This window comes from Aythya marila (assembly GCF_965140915.1).
Source record: "Aythya marila genome assembly, chromosome: 27".
Lineage (NCBI taxonomy): Eukaryota > Metazoa > Chordata > Aves > Anseriformes > Anatidae > Aythya > Aythya marila.
In genome coordinates this window covers 3,066,882-3,083,205 of record NC_139068.1, presented here as the reverse complement: position 1 = coordinate 3,083,205, position 16,324 = coordinate 3,066,882, and the positions used below count along the sequence as shown (strand labels likewise).

The window sequence follows — 16,324 nt, the reverse complement described above, 5'->3', positions numbered from 1 at the left end:
GAAAACGGCTCCGCTTGGTGCAATTCCCTCCCTGTGAGGAGGGGGCTGCGGAGCCCAGCGGGGCCCTGCAGACCTCGGAGGGACCCCGAGACGGGTGCTGGGCCAGTAACACTGTGGGGGTGACACTACGGAGTCCTTGGGGCAGCTGCAGCAGTCCCAAACAGAGCTGGGGCTGAGCTGGTGGTGGTCACAGCAAAATCCCAGCTCGGCTGGGTGCTGTCACCTCCTGGCAGCTGCACTGGGGAGGTGCCCTGCCCAAGGGGTCCTGGGAACCCTACAGCTCACCCTATTAAACACCTGTGAAACCCCATTGCATTAAACAAAGGCAGGTGATTTTTTTTTTTCCAAAATACCTTTATTTAGTGATGAAAATGAAGTTAAAAAAAAAAAAAAAGTGAACAAAACCACCAAGCTGCAGCGTCGATAACCAGCCAGACCGGGGCCTTTTGGGTCCCCTCCTCCCCACCTTGACCAACCCCGTGTCCCTTCGGCAACCCCCGCCGCACCCCGGGGGCGGGAGCAGCCCCTTCCTTCCCTCCCAGTAAGGCCAGTGGGAACCAGTCTCCTCTTCCCAGTTCACAGATAGAAGCAAAGCCAAGTGGGTCCAGCATCTGTCCACGCCTGGAGGGGGACCCTGGGGGGGCCACCCCGAGGGCTTGTCCCAGAGGGGATGGGGCGCATCCCCCGTGGTCCCTGGGTGCTGTTTAAAGCTCCTCGGCCTGCTCCAGCCCCGCGGGCCGGCTGCTGTGCTCGCCCTCGGTCCACGCGAGCGCTGCCAGGCCGTCCCCCGACGTGCTGCCACCCCCCGGCGTGCTGTCACCCCCCGCCACGCTGCCACCTCGCTCCGTGTCCCCGCGGCTCGGGCTGTCGGAGGCGAGGGGCCGGCTGCGGTTGCGGGGCGAAGCCTCGTCCGGGCGCGGGGAGAAGGAGCGGGCGCCGAAAGCTTCGTGCAGGGTCTCGGGGCTTTCGCCCCCGTGCTCCGACCACAGCGGCTCCGGGGGCTTCTCGTCCCTGCCCCGGGGCTGCGCGTAAGCCACGCGGGAGGCGGCGGCGTTGTGCAGGGACCTGGAGAAAACTGAGCGCACAGGAGGGTCGGGGTCAGCACCGGCGCCCCCTCCCCACCCCGGCGCGGTGCTGGCACAGAGCCCCCGGCCCCCGCCTCACCTCGCACCGGGCCGAAGTCCCCGTCTGCCTCGGCCTTGCTCGGGGCGAAGGGGCTGATGGAGGGGAAGACGATGAGCGCGAAGGAGAGCAGCAGGACCTGGGGGCAGAGGAGGGGACGTCACCGGGTGGCACTGGAGGGGGCTGGGGGCAGACCCAGGGCTGCGTCCCCCCCATTTCTCCCTGCTTGGGCACCCCATCCAGCTCTCCGTCTGTCCTTCCCCATCCATCCTCACGTCTGTCCATCCTTCCATCCAACCCCAGAGCGTCTCTCCCCCCACCTCAGCCCGTGCCCACCCTTTTACCCGTCCCTCCACCCGCCCCCACCAGCACCACCCCGCTGGTTCCTCGCTCCCCGGAGCTTTTTGGGGCAGGGAAGTGGGGGCTCAGGGCCGGGGGCTCCACGCACCGCGATGCAGGTCCCCGTCTGCGCTGCCTTGTTGCTCGACTGCACCACCAGGGCCTGGAGTTTCTTCAGCTGCTCCAGGAGGGACCTGGGGACAGGGAGGAGCCCTCAGCACCCGGCTGCTCCGGGATTCACCCCACAACCACCCCATCCAGCCCCTTATTGCCCCCTTTCAGCCCTGGGGACACCTACGAGTTCTGCTTCTCCAGGTGCAGGACTTTCCTCTGCAGCTCCTGGTTCTGGGCTGTGCACGCCGACATCCTGGGGGACAGGGAGAAAGGCGTGAGGTCTGGGGGCACCACCGGCAGCCCCCAGCCGGGCGCGGGGGCTCGGGGCCCTACCGGCTCTCCAGCCCGTCGATGTACTCCTTCTTCTTCTTGCGGCTCTCCTGCGCTGACTGCTTGTTCCTGATCTTCCGACGGATCTTCTTCAGCACCCGCTCCTCGTACTGGGGACGCAGAGCAGGGGGGTGAGGGCAGCCGGGGCCAGGAGGACCCCCACAACCCGTGCGCCCCCAAGGGGTGCAGCGAGCGCGTCCCAAGCACCCCGGGCCCCACCTTGGTGAGGGGCAGCTGCGTGGGCAGGGACACCCCCTCCTTGGCCAGCAGTTTCTTCTCGTCCTCCGTCAGCACCAGCTCCTGGAACTGGCCCTGGCTCTGCCTCAGCAGGGAGCTGGGCGCCTGCGGCTGCTGCGGGACCGCGGGCCGGTGAAAATCCCCGGCTGCAGGCTCGCCCCATGCCCGTCCCCAAGGACCACGGGTGGGCACCGAGCTTCCAGGGTGAGGGGAGGAAGGAGCAGGAGTAGGAACGTGGGGCGGGAAAGGGGATGGTGTGGGGTGGGGGGAAGGAAGGGATGGGAACGGGAACGGGGTCGTGGGCCAGGAGGTGGCGGGGATGAGGAGGAAAGGATGGGGACAGGGACCCAAGGGAGGGGGACAAGGACAAGGGGGGGGGGAAGGATGGTGAAAGGGACTGGGACGGGGCTGGGGCCGCGGTGATGGGGACTCACAGCATCGGAGCTGCCCGAGAGCAGCAGGTCCTTGACGGTGAGGGTGCAGGACGCGGGTGCGGAGACCACGGGCAGGTCCCGGCCCTCCTCCATGAAGAAGCCGGGGTGCCACATGTCTGGGGGCAAGGGGTGCAGGGGGGGGGGCTGTCAGCTCTGCTGTGCCCTTGTGTCCCCCCCCCCAACTCCTGGCTTCCCCCCCAGCCCCCCAGACCTCTCCGTATCAACCCACTCTGCCCAAATCCCCCCAGTCCCCCCAGTTCCCCTATTTCCTCACCATCCCTGATAGACCCCATCTCCCCCAACCCCCCCCAGCCTCCCAGTGTCCCCAGTATCCCCCCCCACGGCCTCCCAGTGTCCCCAGTATCCCCCCCCACGGCCTCCCAGTGTCCCCAGTATCCCCCCCACAGCCTCTCAGTGTCCCCAGTATCCCCCCCCACAGCCTCCCAGTGTCCCCAGTATCCGCCCCCAGCCTCCCAGTGTCCCCAGTATCCCCCCCCACGGCCTCCCAGTGTCCCCAGTATCCCCCCCACGGCCTCCCAGTGCCCCCAGTAACCCCCCCAACACCTCCCAGTGTCCCCAGTATCCCCCCCACGGCCTCCCAGTGTCCCCAGTATCCCCCCCCACAGCCTCTCAGTGTCCCCAGTATCCCCCCCCCACGGCCTCCCAGTGTCCCCAGTATCCCCCTCCATGGCCTCCCAGTGTCCCCAGTATCCCCCTCCATGGCCTCCCAGTGTCCCCAGTATCCCCCCCAGCCTCTCCCCACGGCTCACCCAGGTCGATGGAGACCTCAGGGCGCGGGGCCCCGGTGCCCCCGGGGAGCGGCAGCACCTGGCAGGGGTTGGCGTAGGGGTAGGGGGCCTCGCCGAGCCCCCCGTCGCAGCACCCCGGGGGGCTGTCGAGGTGGTCGGAGGAGGGGTCCTCGGACACCCCACTGTCACTGGCGGCTGGGGACCAGCTGGGAGAGTCGGATGCTGAGTCCCCAGAGCCCAGGATGGAGCTGAGGAAGTCGTCGCCGTCCCGGGTGCGCTGCGGGGATGCGGGCGCCCGTCACCACAGGGTGCCCATCGCCGTGGGGTGCCCCGCAGGAGCCCCCCCCAAGCTTTGGGATGACCCCACAAACTGCCCCAGCTCGCCCTGAGGGCTCACCCCGTCCTCGTGCCAGGTGCCCGGGGACGTCCCCAGCTCCACGCCGCGGAGGATCCCGTCCTGGCGGTCGAAGAGGAGGTCCAGCAGGTCGAGGCTGTCGAGGCTACCCACAGTGGAGGCCATGGCTGCGAAGAGACAGGGTCAGGAACCCCAGCCCCGTCCCCATGTTTGCCCCCCCCCCCGCCACAAGGCTCTACGGGACACCCCGGCTCACAGGGCGGGCGAGGAGCACGGGGACGTGTGTGGGACCACGAGGAGGTGTATGTGCACGGTGAGTGTGCAAACGTGTGCGTGAAACTCCCAAATCCTGCGTTTTTTTCCCCAAAGAGATCTGCCCAGCCCCGCCATGCCCCCTGGCAGAGGAGCAGGATGAGGCCCCAGAGCTCAGCACTCCTCAGCTCCCTTGTCCGGCCCCGTCCGGCCCCGGGGAGATCGGGTTAATCATTTGGGGCAGCGAAGGGAGGAGGGGAGGAGGCCCCAAAGGGGGGGGGACTCGGCCTCGTTCTGCCCCTGCCACAACACTTCCAGGCCCTGAGAGACCCAAAGGGCCGACGGGGCCCAACAACCCAACCAGCTGAGCAGCAAAATCAACAAAATCGGCCAAGAAAGGGATCAAACGGCCAACCCGTTGGCCAACCCAGCAGCTGTTTGCCCAAATAACCAACCCATTGCCTGCCCGGCCAACCAACCCCTTCCCAACTTGCCCCCCGGCCACCCAGCCCACCGCCTGACCCTACAAGCGACCCTCCCAAACCTCCACTGACCCACGGGTCCTTCACGCTGGGCCTGGGGACGGCTGTTAAACATTAAAGTTTTCTTTAATTTGTTAAATTTTAGGTGGCCGGCTCAGAAAGGGGGTTTCTTGACCCCATCCTTGATCCCCGCTCCTTTTGGTGAGCCCCGTGGTGCCAGCGGGGCCCCGGTGAGCGCCTCGTACACCCCGTACCTGAACGAGATCCCAAAACCAGCGGATCCGTCCCGGCTCCTGAACCCCTTTTTGTGCACGGCAGCGGGGCGGACGCCGAGCCCGGCCACCTCCTCCTCCTCCTCCTCGCCCTGACCCGAGTGGCAAAGTTTAAACTCCAACGGCACAGAAATAGCGGCCGGGATTGCAAAATCGCCCGGGTGCTGATTGGGGCCGGCGGTGCGCGACGGCAGGGCGGCCCGGGGGAAGGCCCGCTGCGCCCCGTAACTCATTAGCCAAATGTTTTTGTCCTCCTCTGCCGAGCGGGGCAGGAGGGGCCCGTGGGCGAAGTCCGGGCTCCGCGGCTGCCCGTGAACTTTCACCCAATTTGGGGATGATTTCCTTTTTTTTTTTTTTTTTTTTTTTTTCAGCGTTAATCGCTTTTTATAGGTGCTGAGAACATCCGGGGAAGACGTTGGCTTGGACTCTACCACCCGGCACATCCCCACGTCACCTCGGTCCCTGCCGGGCCTCGTGCCCGGGGCTGGGCTGGTCCCCGGGGGGCTGCCTGTGCCCTCCACCCCTTGGGGTCCCCGTTGTCCCCAGGGGGGACAAAGGCACGAAGGGTTGGGTCTCATTGACCAACGCATCCACCCGTGCATCCCTAGCACCCTACAGCGAGGACACGAGGCTGATGTGCCACCCATGGGTGAGGCCGGGCCCTGCTGCATGTGCCGGACCCCAAAACGATAGTGGGGTGGCGGCGGTGAGGAGGGGGTCGTGGCGCTGGATGGGTTTGTCCCGACCCCACCACGCAGGGCAGGGACGGGCTCGCCCCCTCCCTGCCTCCCTCGTGTGCGGTGAGCGCGGTGGCGCGTGACGGAGGCGCGAGGCGGCGGGGGCAAGGCCGCGCCGTGCGGTTATCTCCGCCGCGACGCCCTCTGCCCGGGTGGACGGGGCTGGCGCCGCCTTCACGCCCCGCTCTATGGCCCCGCCGCGGAGACGGGAGCCGCTGGCACCGAGCAAAGGGCAGCCGCTGCCGCAGCCTCCACCCCGGCACCACCCCGGGGCCTCGCTCCATCCCCACCCTCATCCCCTTGGTGCTGGGGGCTCGGCGGTGGGGCCAGCGCAGGGCTGCCCCGGTACACAGAGGCTGCGTCCTCCAGGCTTGGCCTTGCCTCTACAAGAGCCTCGACTGCCCATGAGCCTTGCTCCTGAGAAGGGGCTGCCCCGGTACCTGGAGGCTGCAGCCTCCGGACTTGGCCTCACCTCGATGGGAGCCTTGCCCAGCAGCAAGGGGCTGCCCCGGTACCCAGAGGCTGTGCTAGGGGGACTCGGCCTCGGCCCCACAAGGGCCTCGACCCCTCCACGGGCCTGGACCCCTGCAAGAGCCTCAACCCCTACACGGGCAGGCCTCGATCCCACACAGGCCTTGACCCTACAACAACGGCCTCGGCCCCACAAGGGCCTTGATCCTCCACGGGCCTTGACCCCCACAAGGGCCTCGACTACACAGGGGCCTCAACCCCTACACAAGGGCCTCAACCCCTGCATGGGCGGGCCTTGACCCAACACTGGCCTCGATCCCCACACAAGGGCCTTGATCCTCCATGGGCCTCGACCCCCACAGGGGCCCCTACAAGGGTGGGCCTCGACCCTACACGGGCCCCGACCCCACACGGGCCTCCCCCGGCCTCCCCCCGCTCTCGCGAGCCCCCCTCTCCCCACGCCCCTCCCCCTCCCTAACCCCCTCCCCTTGAAACCCCTCCCTTAAACCCCACCCCCTTCAGGCCCCTCCCCTTTAAGCCCCGCCCCCCGACTCGAGGCCCCGCCCCGCGGTGCCCGCAGGCGCGGCGCGGCCCGGCCATGCCGGCCAAGAGGAAGCCGCTGCTGCCCGCCCTCACCATCACCCCCAGCGCCACCGAGGGGCCCGGGCCCGCCGGCTCCGCAGAGTGAGGCTGGGGGCTGAGGGGGGGGGGGGGGGGTGGGGGGTGGGGAAGGAGTGGAGGGGGGGGTGGGGAGGCCCGCACGGCCTCCGGGAGGATGGGAAAGGCCGGGCCTGGGCTTGGGGGGGGAGGTTGGAGGGGGTAAAGGGGGTAAAGGGGGGGATTGGGGGGTGAAGGGGGAGGCTGCAGGGGGCTGGGGGAGGCTGGAGGAGGCTGGAGGGGGTAAAGGGGGGGCTAAAGGGGGACTGGGAGGGTTGGGGGGGCTGCAGGAGGCTGGGGGAGTCTGGAGGGGGCTGGAAGGGGCTGGGGGATAGGGGGAATAAGGGGGGAGGCTGGGGGAGACTGGGAGGGACTGGGAGAGGCTGGAGGAGGCTGGAGGGGGTAAAGGGGGCCTGGGGGAGGCTGCAGGGTAAAGGGGAGGCTGGGGGGTATGGGGGTAAAGGGGGAGGCTACGGGGGGCTGGGGGGGCTGGGGGATAGGGGGAGAAAGGGGGGGCTGGGGGAGGCTGGAGGGGGGTAAAGGGGGACTGGGGGGGCTGCAGGAGGCTGGGGGAGGCTGGGGGGTAAAGGGGGAGGCTGGAGGGGGTTGGGGATAGGGGGAATAAGGGGGGAGGCTGGGGGATAGGAGGAGTGAGGGGGATAAAGGAGGGGGCTGGGGGAGGCTGGGGCATAGGGGGAGTAAGGGGGGAGGCTGGGGGATAAAGGGGGTGGCTGGGAGATGATGGGGGGGGGGGGGGGGGAACCAGGATGGGCCCGGCCTCAGGGGTGTCCTGGTGGGGAAGGGGTCGGGGGGAGGTGGGGCAGGGTATTAGAGGCCGGCCTCACCCACAGCTCGGTTGGGCTGTAAGGGAGGCTGGGGGTGTCCGTGGGGGGGGCTGGGGGCAGCTGAGGCCTGGGAGAGGCTCGTGGGGGGGGGGGGGTCTGGGGCTGGGGGTGGCGGTGGTTGGGGTCAGCCCTCCCAGCCTCCCCCCCCCCATGCATCGGGTGCAGGTTTGGGGGGGGGGGGGGAGGCAGCAGATGGCAGGGGGGAGGCCGGCGGCAGGTGCCGGGGAGCACAGGCACCGCTTTGTGCCCGGCCGCTGGGGCTGGGGGCGGCGAGGGGGGAGTGGGATGGGGTTGGGGGGGCCCCAGACAAGTTTTGTCCTTCTCGTGTTTCGCAGCAGAGGCCGAGCTTTGGGCCTCCGCTGTCGGGGGGAGGCTGCTGAGCAGCTGCAGCAGGGTCTCGGGGCGTGGATGCTTTTTTTTTTTGTCAATTCCTTCCATTTCCCTAAAACTCCCCCCCCCAAAAAAAAAAAAAATAATTGTTGGGTCTCTGTTGCCTCTGCTCCCTGTGCGGGGAGGAAGGGAGAAATCCTCTTCTCCTGGCCCTGCCCTCGCAGCCCCCCCTGACCGTCGCCCTCCTTTTTCTGTCTCTCCCCCCCCCCCCCCCCCCAGGGCCAACCTGGTGGACCTCCAGAAGAAGCTGGAGGAGCTGGAGCTGGACGAGCAGCAGAAGAAGCGCCTGGAAGCCTTCCTGACGCAGAAAGCCAAGGTGGGCGAGCTGAAGGATGACGACTTCGAGCGCATCTCCGAGCTGGGCGCCGGCAACGGCGGCGTGGTCACCAAGGTGCAGCACAAACCCTCCGGGCTCGTCATGGCACGGAAGGTAAAGGGGGCAGTGGGACGGGGAGCGGGGTCTGCGCCGTGCAAACCCCCCTGGCCGGGTCAGAACCAGTGCCCCGAGCTGGATGTGACCCGTGCAGGAGCTGTGCCAAGCCCTGGGTCCTCTCCTGGGAGTCGCAGTGCGCAGCGACATGCAACGCTTTGCAAGAAAATGCTGGTTTGTTCTTCTTCCAGTGAGGCTGTTTTTAACGAATTCAGCAAAAAAAAAGGGGGTCAGAGAGCTAGGATGAGGGTCTTCTGGTGATCCTAGGTGGCAGGTGGAGGGGTGGGGGCCATAAAGCTGGGACAGCAGCAGCTCCTCCTGAAGATCACCTCCCGGGTGCCTTTCCGTGGTTCTCTACGTTAGAAAAACAGCAGCTTTGCCTCTTAGAAAAGACAAAAATCTTGGTGAAAAATCTGTGGGACGCCTTCCCCGAGAGCCTCTGCTCCCCGCCGCTGTGGGGACGGCTCCGTGGGTCTTAGGACGAAGATGTTCTGCTGTGGCTGCACTGGGAGCTCTGGGTCTGCTGCTGGCGTTTGGTTCGGGTGCTTTGGGGATCGTTGGGAGCTCCATGATCAGAAACAAGGCAAAGCTGCCACGCTGGGCAGCGCTGCTGTGTGTCGGGCATCCTACAGCTTTATAGGACCAGCAGCTGCTGCTCCAACCTGCCCTGACACCCCGTAGCCTTCACGGCTTTCCTTCCCTCGGCTCTGTTAGCTGACTGCACGGAGCCCAAGGAATAACACAACTGCTCTTTCACACACATAAGCTTTTCTTTTTCTTTTTTTCTTTTCTTTTTTTACTTTCTGTGGTTTCCTTGATATCAGCACACCTCTTACAACACCTACAAAGCTTGTGAAAATGTTCGTGTGTGCTGACTCAGATCTGCATCAAACTTCTGACTTGTCTTTCTACTCTGAATCCTGCGAGATCTCTCGGCGTGTTGCATGGGCTGGCGGTTGCTTCAGCTGCTCGCAGGCTGCACAGCACTTTTCTTGGCCCTTTATCTTTAATTTTAGCTTGCAACCAGTTAATTAATAAAAAAAGGCAAAGCAGAGCTTTCCTTGAAGACAGTTTTGTTTCTTTCCGACAGTCGGGACTTGCTTACATGGTTCTGTAAGTCTTGTGTTTGTTTTTTTGAAGGCACTACATCTTTATTTTGTCCTTTCTTGGCAGCTGATTCATTTAGAAATCAAACCAGCCATCAGGAATCAGATTATCCGGGAGCTGCAGGTGCTGCACGAGTGCAACTCCCCGTACATCGTGGGTTTCTACGGAGCCTTCTACAGCGACGGAGAGATTTCCATCTGCATGGAGCACATGGTGAGCCCACAGCCCTCCTCTGCCCCGCGCTGCTTGGGTCTCTGTGAGCCTGAAATCCCGGGTGAAGTGGGTTGGGGTGCTGCCACTGGTCTTGGTGAGCCTGAAATCCCCAGTGGGGTGGGTTATAGGGTGCTGCCACTCACTGCTGGCAGCTCTGGCGGCTCCTCGCTCCGGCTGCTCGGCGTGCAGCGAGGCCACCGTGCCCCCGGTAGGAGCTGCGTGCTCCTGCTCAGGCGTCAAAGCGACCAAAATCGACTTTTTGGAAAGCGGAAGCAGAGGTTTGGGGGTTGGCCAAACGGAAATGTTGTAAACCTGCCGCTCTGCAGAGCGCCCTGCGCGTTTTCTCTCCGGCACAGGAGTGTGGTCGCTCCTCCGAATCGGTGCTGACAGCATCGTCCCTGCGCTTACCGCCGAGAGGGAAAGGAAGCGAAAAACTAACAGCAAGAAATAGAGAGTGTTAGTGTTAAAATAGCTTTCAGCAAGAAGCTCGAGCTCTGATTGCCGGAGATCTTTGCTGTAGAGGGAGCGTGCTTGGTGCTGACTTGCTGCAGCCCGTGGAGCTGGGATGCTGCGTGCCCGCTCCTTTGTTTGTCTGCGTGGCCAGCGGCTCTGCTTTCCTGCTGGTGTCAGTGCGCTGATGGATTTCGGTGTGTTTTGTTTTGTTTTAGGATGGTGGCTCTCTGGATCAGGTGTTGAAAGAAGCCAAAAGAATTCCCGAGGAGATCCTGGGGAAAGTCAGTATAGCGGTGAGTGCCAGGGGCTCTGCGGGCTGCCGAAAATCCTCGCTGGGCACGCGTTGGGGAAAATGCTCGTGCTGCCTCACGAAGCTTTCTTCGTTTCCCTGGGTGCGTTTTCCCATCCTGAGCTCAAGCAGGAGGTGTCGGGGTGTGGGCTGGGAGCAGGGAAGCAGATTCCCAAGCGCTCTTTGTAGCTCTGTCCCCTGTTGTTGTGCTGGTCTCTGCTGGGACCAGTTTGGGAGAAGCTTTTTTGGGCAGCAAACCCAAGATTTGTGATTGCTGTGCTGGGGGTTGTTTTGCCCTTCATCTGAATCTGGACACCAGCCACTGCTCGTCCACATCCACGGTGATTAAACCCGAAACTTGTAGTCACCCCGGGAGGCTGTCCTCGCGTCGCACCCGCTGTTTGTGCGGCGTCTCCTGCCGAAGGGAGAGCGCTTCCCCTCCCGGCCCTTATCTCATCCTGTCTTTGGTTTCCTTCTAGGTTCTGAGAGGTTTGGCGTATCTGAGAGAGAAGCACCAAATCATGCACAGAGGTGAGAGGAGGAACCTAAAAATAGCCGCCCGTGGTGGAGGAGCCCCGTGTTGTGCCTCGCGCCGTGCTGACACTCTTCTCTCTCACTGTTGTCAGATGTGAAGCCTTCTAACATCCTGGTTAACTCTCGAGGAGAGATTAAGCTGTGTGATTTCGGGGTCAGTGGTCAGCTCATTGACTCCATGGCAAACTCTTTTGTGGGAACTCGGTCCTACATGTCTGTAAGTTCCTTTCAACTTTCCGGTGGGTTTTTTTTTACAACTTGGGTTGAGCTCAGGTGGGGCGTGCCCGAGCCACTCGCAGTTTTCCTGTGTCCGCGCTCACCGGGGCCGTGCTCTCTTTGGGCGCTGCCACACCACGCTTACCTCTCGCTGTCCCACGTGTGGGATCAGGCTGTGGGGTGTGTGGCACCCCGTGGATAGCAGCAAGCACCCTCCTGTCTCCTCGTGGCTTTTGATGCGCTTGGCACCAGAGGAGCCGCTCTGAGCCGCTCCTTGCTGCACCTCCACTAGCGTGGGGCTGGCGAGATGGAGCTGCCCCTGCAGGGAAAGCCATTCACATCCTACAAGTGCTCCCATCACGTTTCAGCAAGTGTTTCTGGGTTCAGAAATGTCTCTTTGTACACAAAACTCTGCGAAATGAAGCATGGTGATGCAGAGGGGACGCTGGTGCTGACGCCCACCCCCTGCTCATCGGCGGTGGGTGCAGACCGCCCCAGTGCAGGTGGGTTTTGGTGCAGGCAGTGGGAAACCAGAGCCGAGGCGAGCTGCCCAAAGAGCTTCGTGTGCCCCCTTTAACCGGGAGCTGTGATCAGTGTTAGCCCAGCCATGGGACGGGGCAGTGATGCGGTGAGCCTGGCGCAGCGGGTGGCATCGTGCAGCCTCCTCTGCCTCGCGTGGCTCTGTCCCATGTCCTCAGCTGTCCCCGACACGACTGCTGCAAGGATGAAATCACCTCCTGGCTGCCTCTGGTCCCCGGGGGCTGGATGGCAGGGAGGAGGTGGGTCCCTGCTGCCCACACCATGTGGTTGTGGCTGGGAGCAAGCAGCAGGTTTCGTGGGGAAGCTCTCAGTGCTCCTGAGCTCAGGCCTGGGCTGCTCCTGTATTTTGGGAAGGGTTATTAAGGCCCAGTTATAGTTAGACGCTATCTATTTAAACATGTCCCTTCTGCACTCAGCCACTGGATCTGCACAGCTGACCCAGAGCTGCCGATGTGGATAGCTTGCATTGATTTTTTCCTATTTTTTTTTTCTTTGCCACAGTAGGAGCCTTAGGCTGGATTTCTGCTCCTCTTATTACTCCGGAGTATTTACAGGAAAGAGCAGAAAATAATTTTTTGGCTAATAAATTGAGGTTTTAGATCTCAGATCAGTGAGAAGTAGACTCCAACTGCGTGCTCTGGGCTTCTGAGTGTGAGCAGCTGCACGCGCTGCGGGGCTGTAGCTGTTGGTGGATGCCCACAAGTGCTTTGGGTTTGCGCTTGGGATCCCCCAGAATTTCTCTGCAGACTTCAGGAGCCTCAGATGCTGGGAGGCTGACTTAGAGATGGGGTGCTTCATGGTTTTGTACAAGCTGTCCGTGCTATACGTGGCCCTGTGGGGGAATTATAGGGCTTGGCAGAGCCCGACCTTTCCCTGAAGGAGCGGAGAGGTGGTCAGGACGTAGACTCTGCTTTATTTAATTTCGTTACCCTGTTGTCGTTGCTCGCCGTGGTGAAATCCTGCCTCTGAGCCTCCTCCCTGTGCTTTCTCCTTCCAGCCCGAGCGGTTGCAGGGCACCCATTACTCGGTGCAGTCCGACATCTGGAGCATGGGCCTGTCGCTAGTGGAGCTGTCTATCGGAAGGTACCCAATCCCCCCGCCAGACTCCAAGGAACTGGAAGCAATATTTGGCCGTCCTGTGGTGGACGGGGCAGAGGGAGAGCCTCACAGCATCTCGCCGCGGGCCAGGCCCCCAGGACGCCCCGTCAGTGGTAGGGGCTGTCGGCTGCATCGGACGCAACACGCAGGCGTGGGGGCAGAGCGGGTGGATGCTGGTGGCCTGGCTGGGTTGGAGAAAACCCTTCTGGCTGAGGCGGTGGTGGGGAGGCGAAAAAAAACAACAGGGGGTTTTGAGGAGCCGAGGAGGTGGCTTTCGGGGTGCTGCAGAGCGCCCTGGGGCTGCCCAAAACAAAGCCGAGCGTTACAGAACCACGTGTTGGGGACAGCACGGGGTTGGCAGGGTGGCCCCCCTGGGGACACAGACTGATCTGAGGAAATCTGTCACTGCCCGTGTGGCCCCGCAGGCTCTGCCCACGCTGCCGTGAGCTCCCTCTCCAGCTCTTTGGGAGCAGCTTTGCTGGGAGCTCTCACCGAAGCACCAAACGGGCGCGGGTCCTGGTGCAGCGTTTGGAGCAGGCTCTGCCTGAGCCACTTCTTTTGGAAGCAGAAGGCTCTAGAACGGCTGCCAGCCTGCCAAAGCATATGGTCTGGTGCTCTCCAAATGCTCCAAGCTGGGAGATAAATCTGGGCTAGAAGAGTCTAAAAGTCTACATTTCAGAACTTTTTTTTTTTCCCCGTTATTTTTAACCAAGAGTCGGTTCCCAAATCGGCGTCCTCTGCATCTCCCAGCAGTGGGGCTGTGGGAATGAAGCCCCTCGCTGCCTGGGCAGCTTCTCACCGGTGTTTCTCTCGTCTTACCCACGCAGGCCACGGGATGGACAGCCGGCCTGCCATGGCCATCTTTGAGCTGCTGGACTATATAGTTAACGAGGTGGGTGTCGTGCTCACCCTGCTGGGTCAGGGTAGGCTCAAAAACCTTGGCAGGGCTTTCATGAGCCCTTGTAGCTGCACCAAAATCCTCTTTTTCTGTCCCATCATCTCACAAACCCATCTCTCCTTTCGGAGTAACGTTCTGCAAATGGAAGCTCGTGGTACCTGTGAAAGCAGCATCCCTAGAGCAACGAGGGAGGGGAGCTCTGGGGTGCAATGCCCTGTTCCTTTTGCAATCAGCCATTTCAAACGTGCTCCTCCCTAAATCAGCAGCAGATGAGCGCTCCCTCTGATGCTGAGGCCGCACGCAGACCTTTGTTTTCTTGGATGAAAACATTTGAGGGTGACCCAAAAGCTGACCGGAGCTAAGATCCCAGGCTGCAGAGTCCTACCAGCCTTCCAGGCAGGGTCTGTCCCACCAGCAAGTCAGCGAGTCTGGGGAAAAAGCAGCCGAGAGGAGTTGGCCCCTAATTAGCTTCTCTGGAACAGCTTTGTCTGCAATAGGTGTTGACAGAGCTGGGGTTTGCGAGGTTGGATCCAGAACTGGGATGCTGCAATTCTGGTCTCCTGGCCCTGGCAGTAATTCGGGATGGGGTCGGTGCCCCCCAGTGCTGGGGCAGCATTTTTTGCCAGCCCTGCAGCAGGAGGGAGCAGCTCCCCGGCCTTCGGGGGCAGCTTGGAGAACGATGCCTGCAGAGCTCAGCCTTCAGAGCTCAGCTTTCTATTTTATGGCTCGTTTAAGACTAGGTGACACTGTGGTTTTTGACCCATTAATGCGCGGTGATGCAGAAAACCCTTTTCCTTCTCTCTGCAGCCGCCTCCCAAGCTACCGAATGGAGTTTTCACGCAAGATTTCCAGGAGTTTGTAAATAAATGGTAAGGATTGCTGCTTGGCACCGAGCACAGAGGCCTGTACCTGCTCGTGGGTGGCTCAGCAGGCTGCCTCCACCTGCAATGTTCAGCATAAGGCGGCGTTGTCCGTGTGCTGTCGGTGACCTTTCCCTGCTCTGGCTTGGCTGCAGTGCATCGTGCTGGGAGCTCCTGCCTTGGGAAGGGCTGGAATGAAAGCAGCGTGACGCTTTGGGGTGTCACTGCACCTCCTAAATGCAGCTGTGAGACCCTCTGGCACTGGGGGTGCTGCTGTGGTCCCATTAAAACAGAAACTGGATGTTACAAAATCGCCCATCCCTGCAAATCATCAGGCCCTCGTGTGCAGGGTGCAGTCCAGAAGGGATGGATATTGCATCTCTGCTAGAACCTGGGGTGCTGGGGATGATTTCTGAGCTGTGTCTGTGCCACCGGTCTCCTGGGGAAGGCAGAGAGGAAGCCAAGTGGTTTTTGTTGGAGCTGGGGACTTCTGCAGCCAGCTGAGCACCTTCTTACACCAAGTATCTCAGGGCTGGCTTTGCTCTCTTGTTCTTCTCATTTCAGCTTAATTAAGAATCCAGCAGAACGGGCAGATTTGAAGATGCTGATGGTAAGTGGGGAAGAGCAATTTTCTTGCTGCAGTGGGTGGCACCAGATCTGCAAGCTGCTGTGCCCCATCCCATCCCATCCCTCGCTGCCTCCCTTGCTCAAAAGGCTGGAAACTCCCCCGGCTGAGCCTGGGAGCCAAATCGAGCCCCGGCGAGGGAGTGACTCACTCGCCTTTGAATCAAAGGCAGCGATGTTATCAGCCTGTGGAGCCTGCTGCCCCTCCCCAGCGGAGCCCAGGATGGGAACCCGATGGCTCCAGCACCGCCCCGTGTCTGCCAAGGTGCCTGGGACCAACCTTTGCCTCCCAAGGGAGGTGGAAGAGCCCACTTTGTCCCCGTGAACCTCAGTTTTTCCTCCCTCGGCGTGGTGCTGAGCTGCCCCCCCATGTGCCCCTTGCAGGGGTGGTGGCCGTGTCCTTGTGTCCCCTCTGTGTGTCCTCCCTGTCCCTGCTCCATGCCCTCTGTGCTCTGCCTCCACTCCTCCCTGCCCTGGGGGCACTGGCCTGGGGGGGGAGCAGGATTTGCTCTCCAGGACCAGGGTGAGCACCTGAAACCATGGCTCGGAGCCACGTGGCTCTGCCCAGCGCTTTTTTTTGGCTCCGCAGCACTTTTTTGGTTCACTCCTGGGGTGCGACTTCGCTCCTTTCACTCTCCTGTGCCTCCTCTGCCCGGCTGCCGAGATGCACCGGTCTTAAAAAACGCAGCCATGGGGCTGCAAGGAGCAAAAAAATGTTGGAACTGCCCCCCAAATCTGCTGCCCTGGCATGAGAGCATGGACCCCACTGGGTCGGGGCTTTGAGAAGGGGCTGGGGGCTGGGGTCTCAGTGGGGAGCATGCGTCCACGAGGTGTTCTCCTAAACCCTGCGCCCCTTCCCTTGCAGAATCACACCTTCATCAAGCGCTCCGAGGTGGAGGAGGTGGATTTCGCCGGCTGGCTCTGCAAAACGCTGAGGTTGAACCAGCCCAGCACGCCCACCCGCGCTGCCATGTGACGGCCGAGCCGACCGCCTGGTGTCAGTACATCTGCCTCTGTCACCATTTCCTGTCCTTCAGTACATGACAGAACCGCCCTTCTTCCTCCTCCCCGGCCCCTTCTCGCCTCGTGTCCCACCGGCAAAGCCCCGGCCCTATAGAGACGTCCACGGGCTGCCCCCCGCCCCGAGCAAACAAACGCGGCCTTGGTTTCTCTTGGCCTTGGGGGCATCCCGGGCTTCTGCTCCGGCTCTGGAGCTCCTGACACTTGGGAAACGTGGTGCTGCTTGTGTTAATTTTTCTCTTTTTTTTTTTTTCTT

General features: G+C 62.4%; 2 protein-coding genes across 3 annotated transcripts; one reads left to right on the top strand and one right to left on the bottom strand.

Annotated features, from left to right (window-relative positions):
* Nucleotides 1-117: 117 nt before the first annotated feature.
* On the bottom strand, nt 118-4,820 carry CREB3L3 (cAMP responsive element binding protein 3 like 3). Of its 2 annotated transcripts, none has more exons than XM_082779980.1 (10): nt 4,669-4,820; nt 3,723-3,847; nt 3,347-3,602; nt 2,577-2,692; nt 2,125-2,256; nt 1,909-2,015; nt 1,760-1,828; nt 1,571-1,655; nt 1,165-1,261; nt 118-1,075 (listed from the first exon to the last, which is right to left on the bottom strand). In XM_082779980.1, exons 2-10 carry the CDS (start codon nt 3,843-3,845, stop codon nt 705-707), a joined length of 1,356 nt encoding a protein of 451 aa, XP_082636106.1. In that variant the 5' UTR covers nt 3,846-3,847; nt 4,669-4,820; the 3' UTR covers nt 118-704. The 2 variants fall into 2 exon arrangements, with proteins under 2 accessions (XP_082636106.1, XP_082636107.1); XM_082779981.1 differs by having other exon boundaries at nt 2,125-2,253.
* A 1,626-nt stretch (nt 4,821-6,446) lies between these two features.
* On the top strand, nt 6,447-16,324 carry MAP2K2 (mitogen-activated protein kinase kinase 2). The gene is made up of 11 exons (XM_082780271.1): nt 6,447-6,578; nt 8,006-8,216; nt 9,390-9,536; nt 10,205-10,282; nt 10,758-10,809; nt 10,905-11,029; nt 12,566-12,779; nt 13,494-13,558; nt 14,372-14,433; nt 14,989-15,034; nt 15,914-16,324. Exons 1-11 carry the CDS (start codon nt 6,493-6,495, stop codon nt 16,022-16,024), a joined length of 1,197 nt encoding a protein of 398 aa, XP_082636397.1. The 5' UTR covers nt 6,447-6,492; the 3' UTR covers nt 16,025-16,324.

Bases quoted from the DNA above. Each gene is read 5' to 3' on its own strand.
- MAP2K2 (XM_082780271.1), top strand. From the start codon at position 6,493: ATGCCGGCCAAGAGGAAGCCGCTGCTGCCCGCCCTCACCATCACCCCC. The intron at 10,283-10,757 runs GTGAGTGCCAGG...GTTTCCTTCTAG, and splicing joins TGGGGAAAGTCAGTATAGCG to GTTCTGAGAGGTTTGGCGTA. The intron at 15,035-15,913 runs GTAAGTGGGGAA...CTTCCCTTGCAG, and splicing joins CAGATTTGAAGATGCTGATG to AATCACACCTTCATCAAGCG.
- CREB3L3 (XM_082779980.1), bottom strand. From the start codon at position 3,845: ATGGCCTCCACTGTGGGTAGCCTCGACAGCCTCGACCTGCTGGACCTC. The intron at 3,603-3,722 runs GTGAGCCCTCAG...GCATCCCCGCAG, and splicing joins GCACCTGGCACGAGGACGGG to CGCACCCGGGACGGCGACGA. The intron at 2,257-2,576 runs GTGAGTCCCCAT...GCGGTCCCGCAG, and splicing joins TCTCGGGCAGCTCCGATGCT to CAGCCGCAGGCGCCCAGCTC.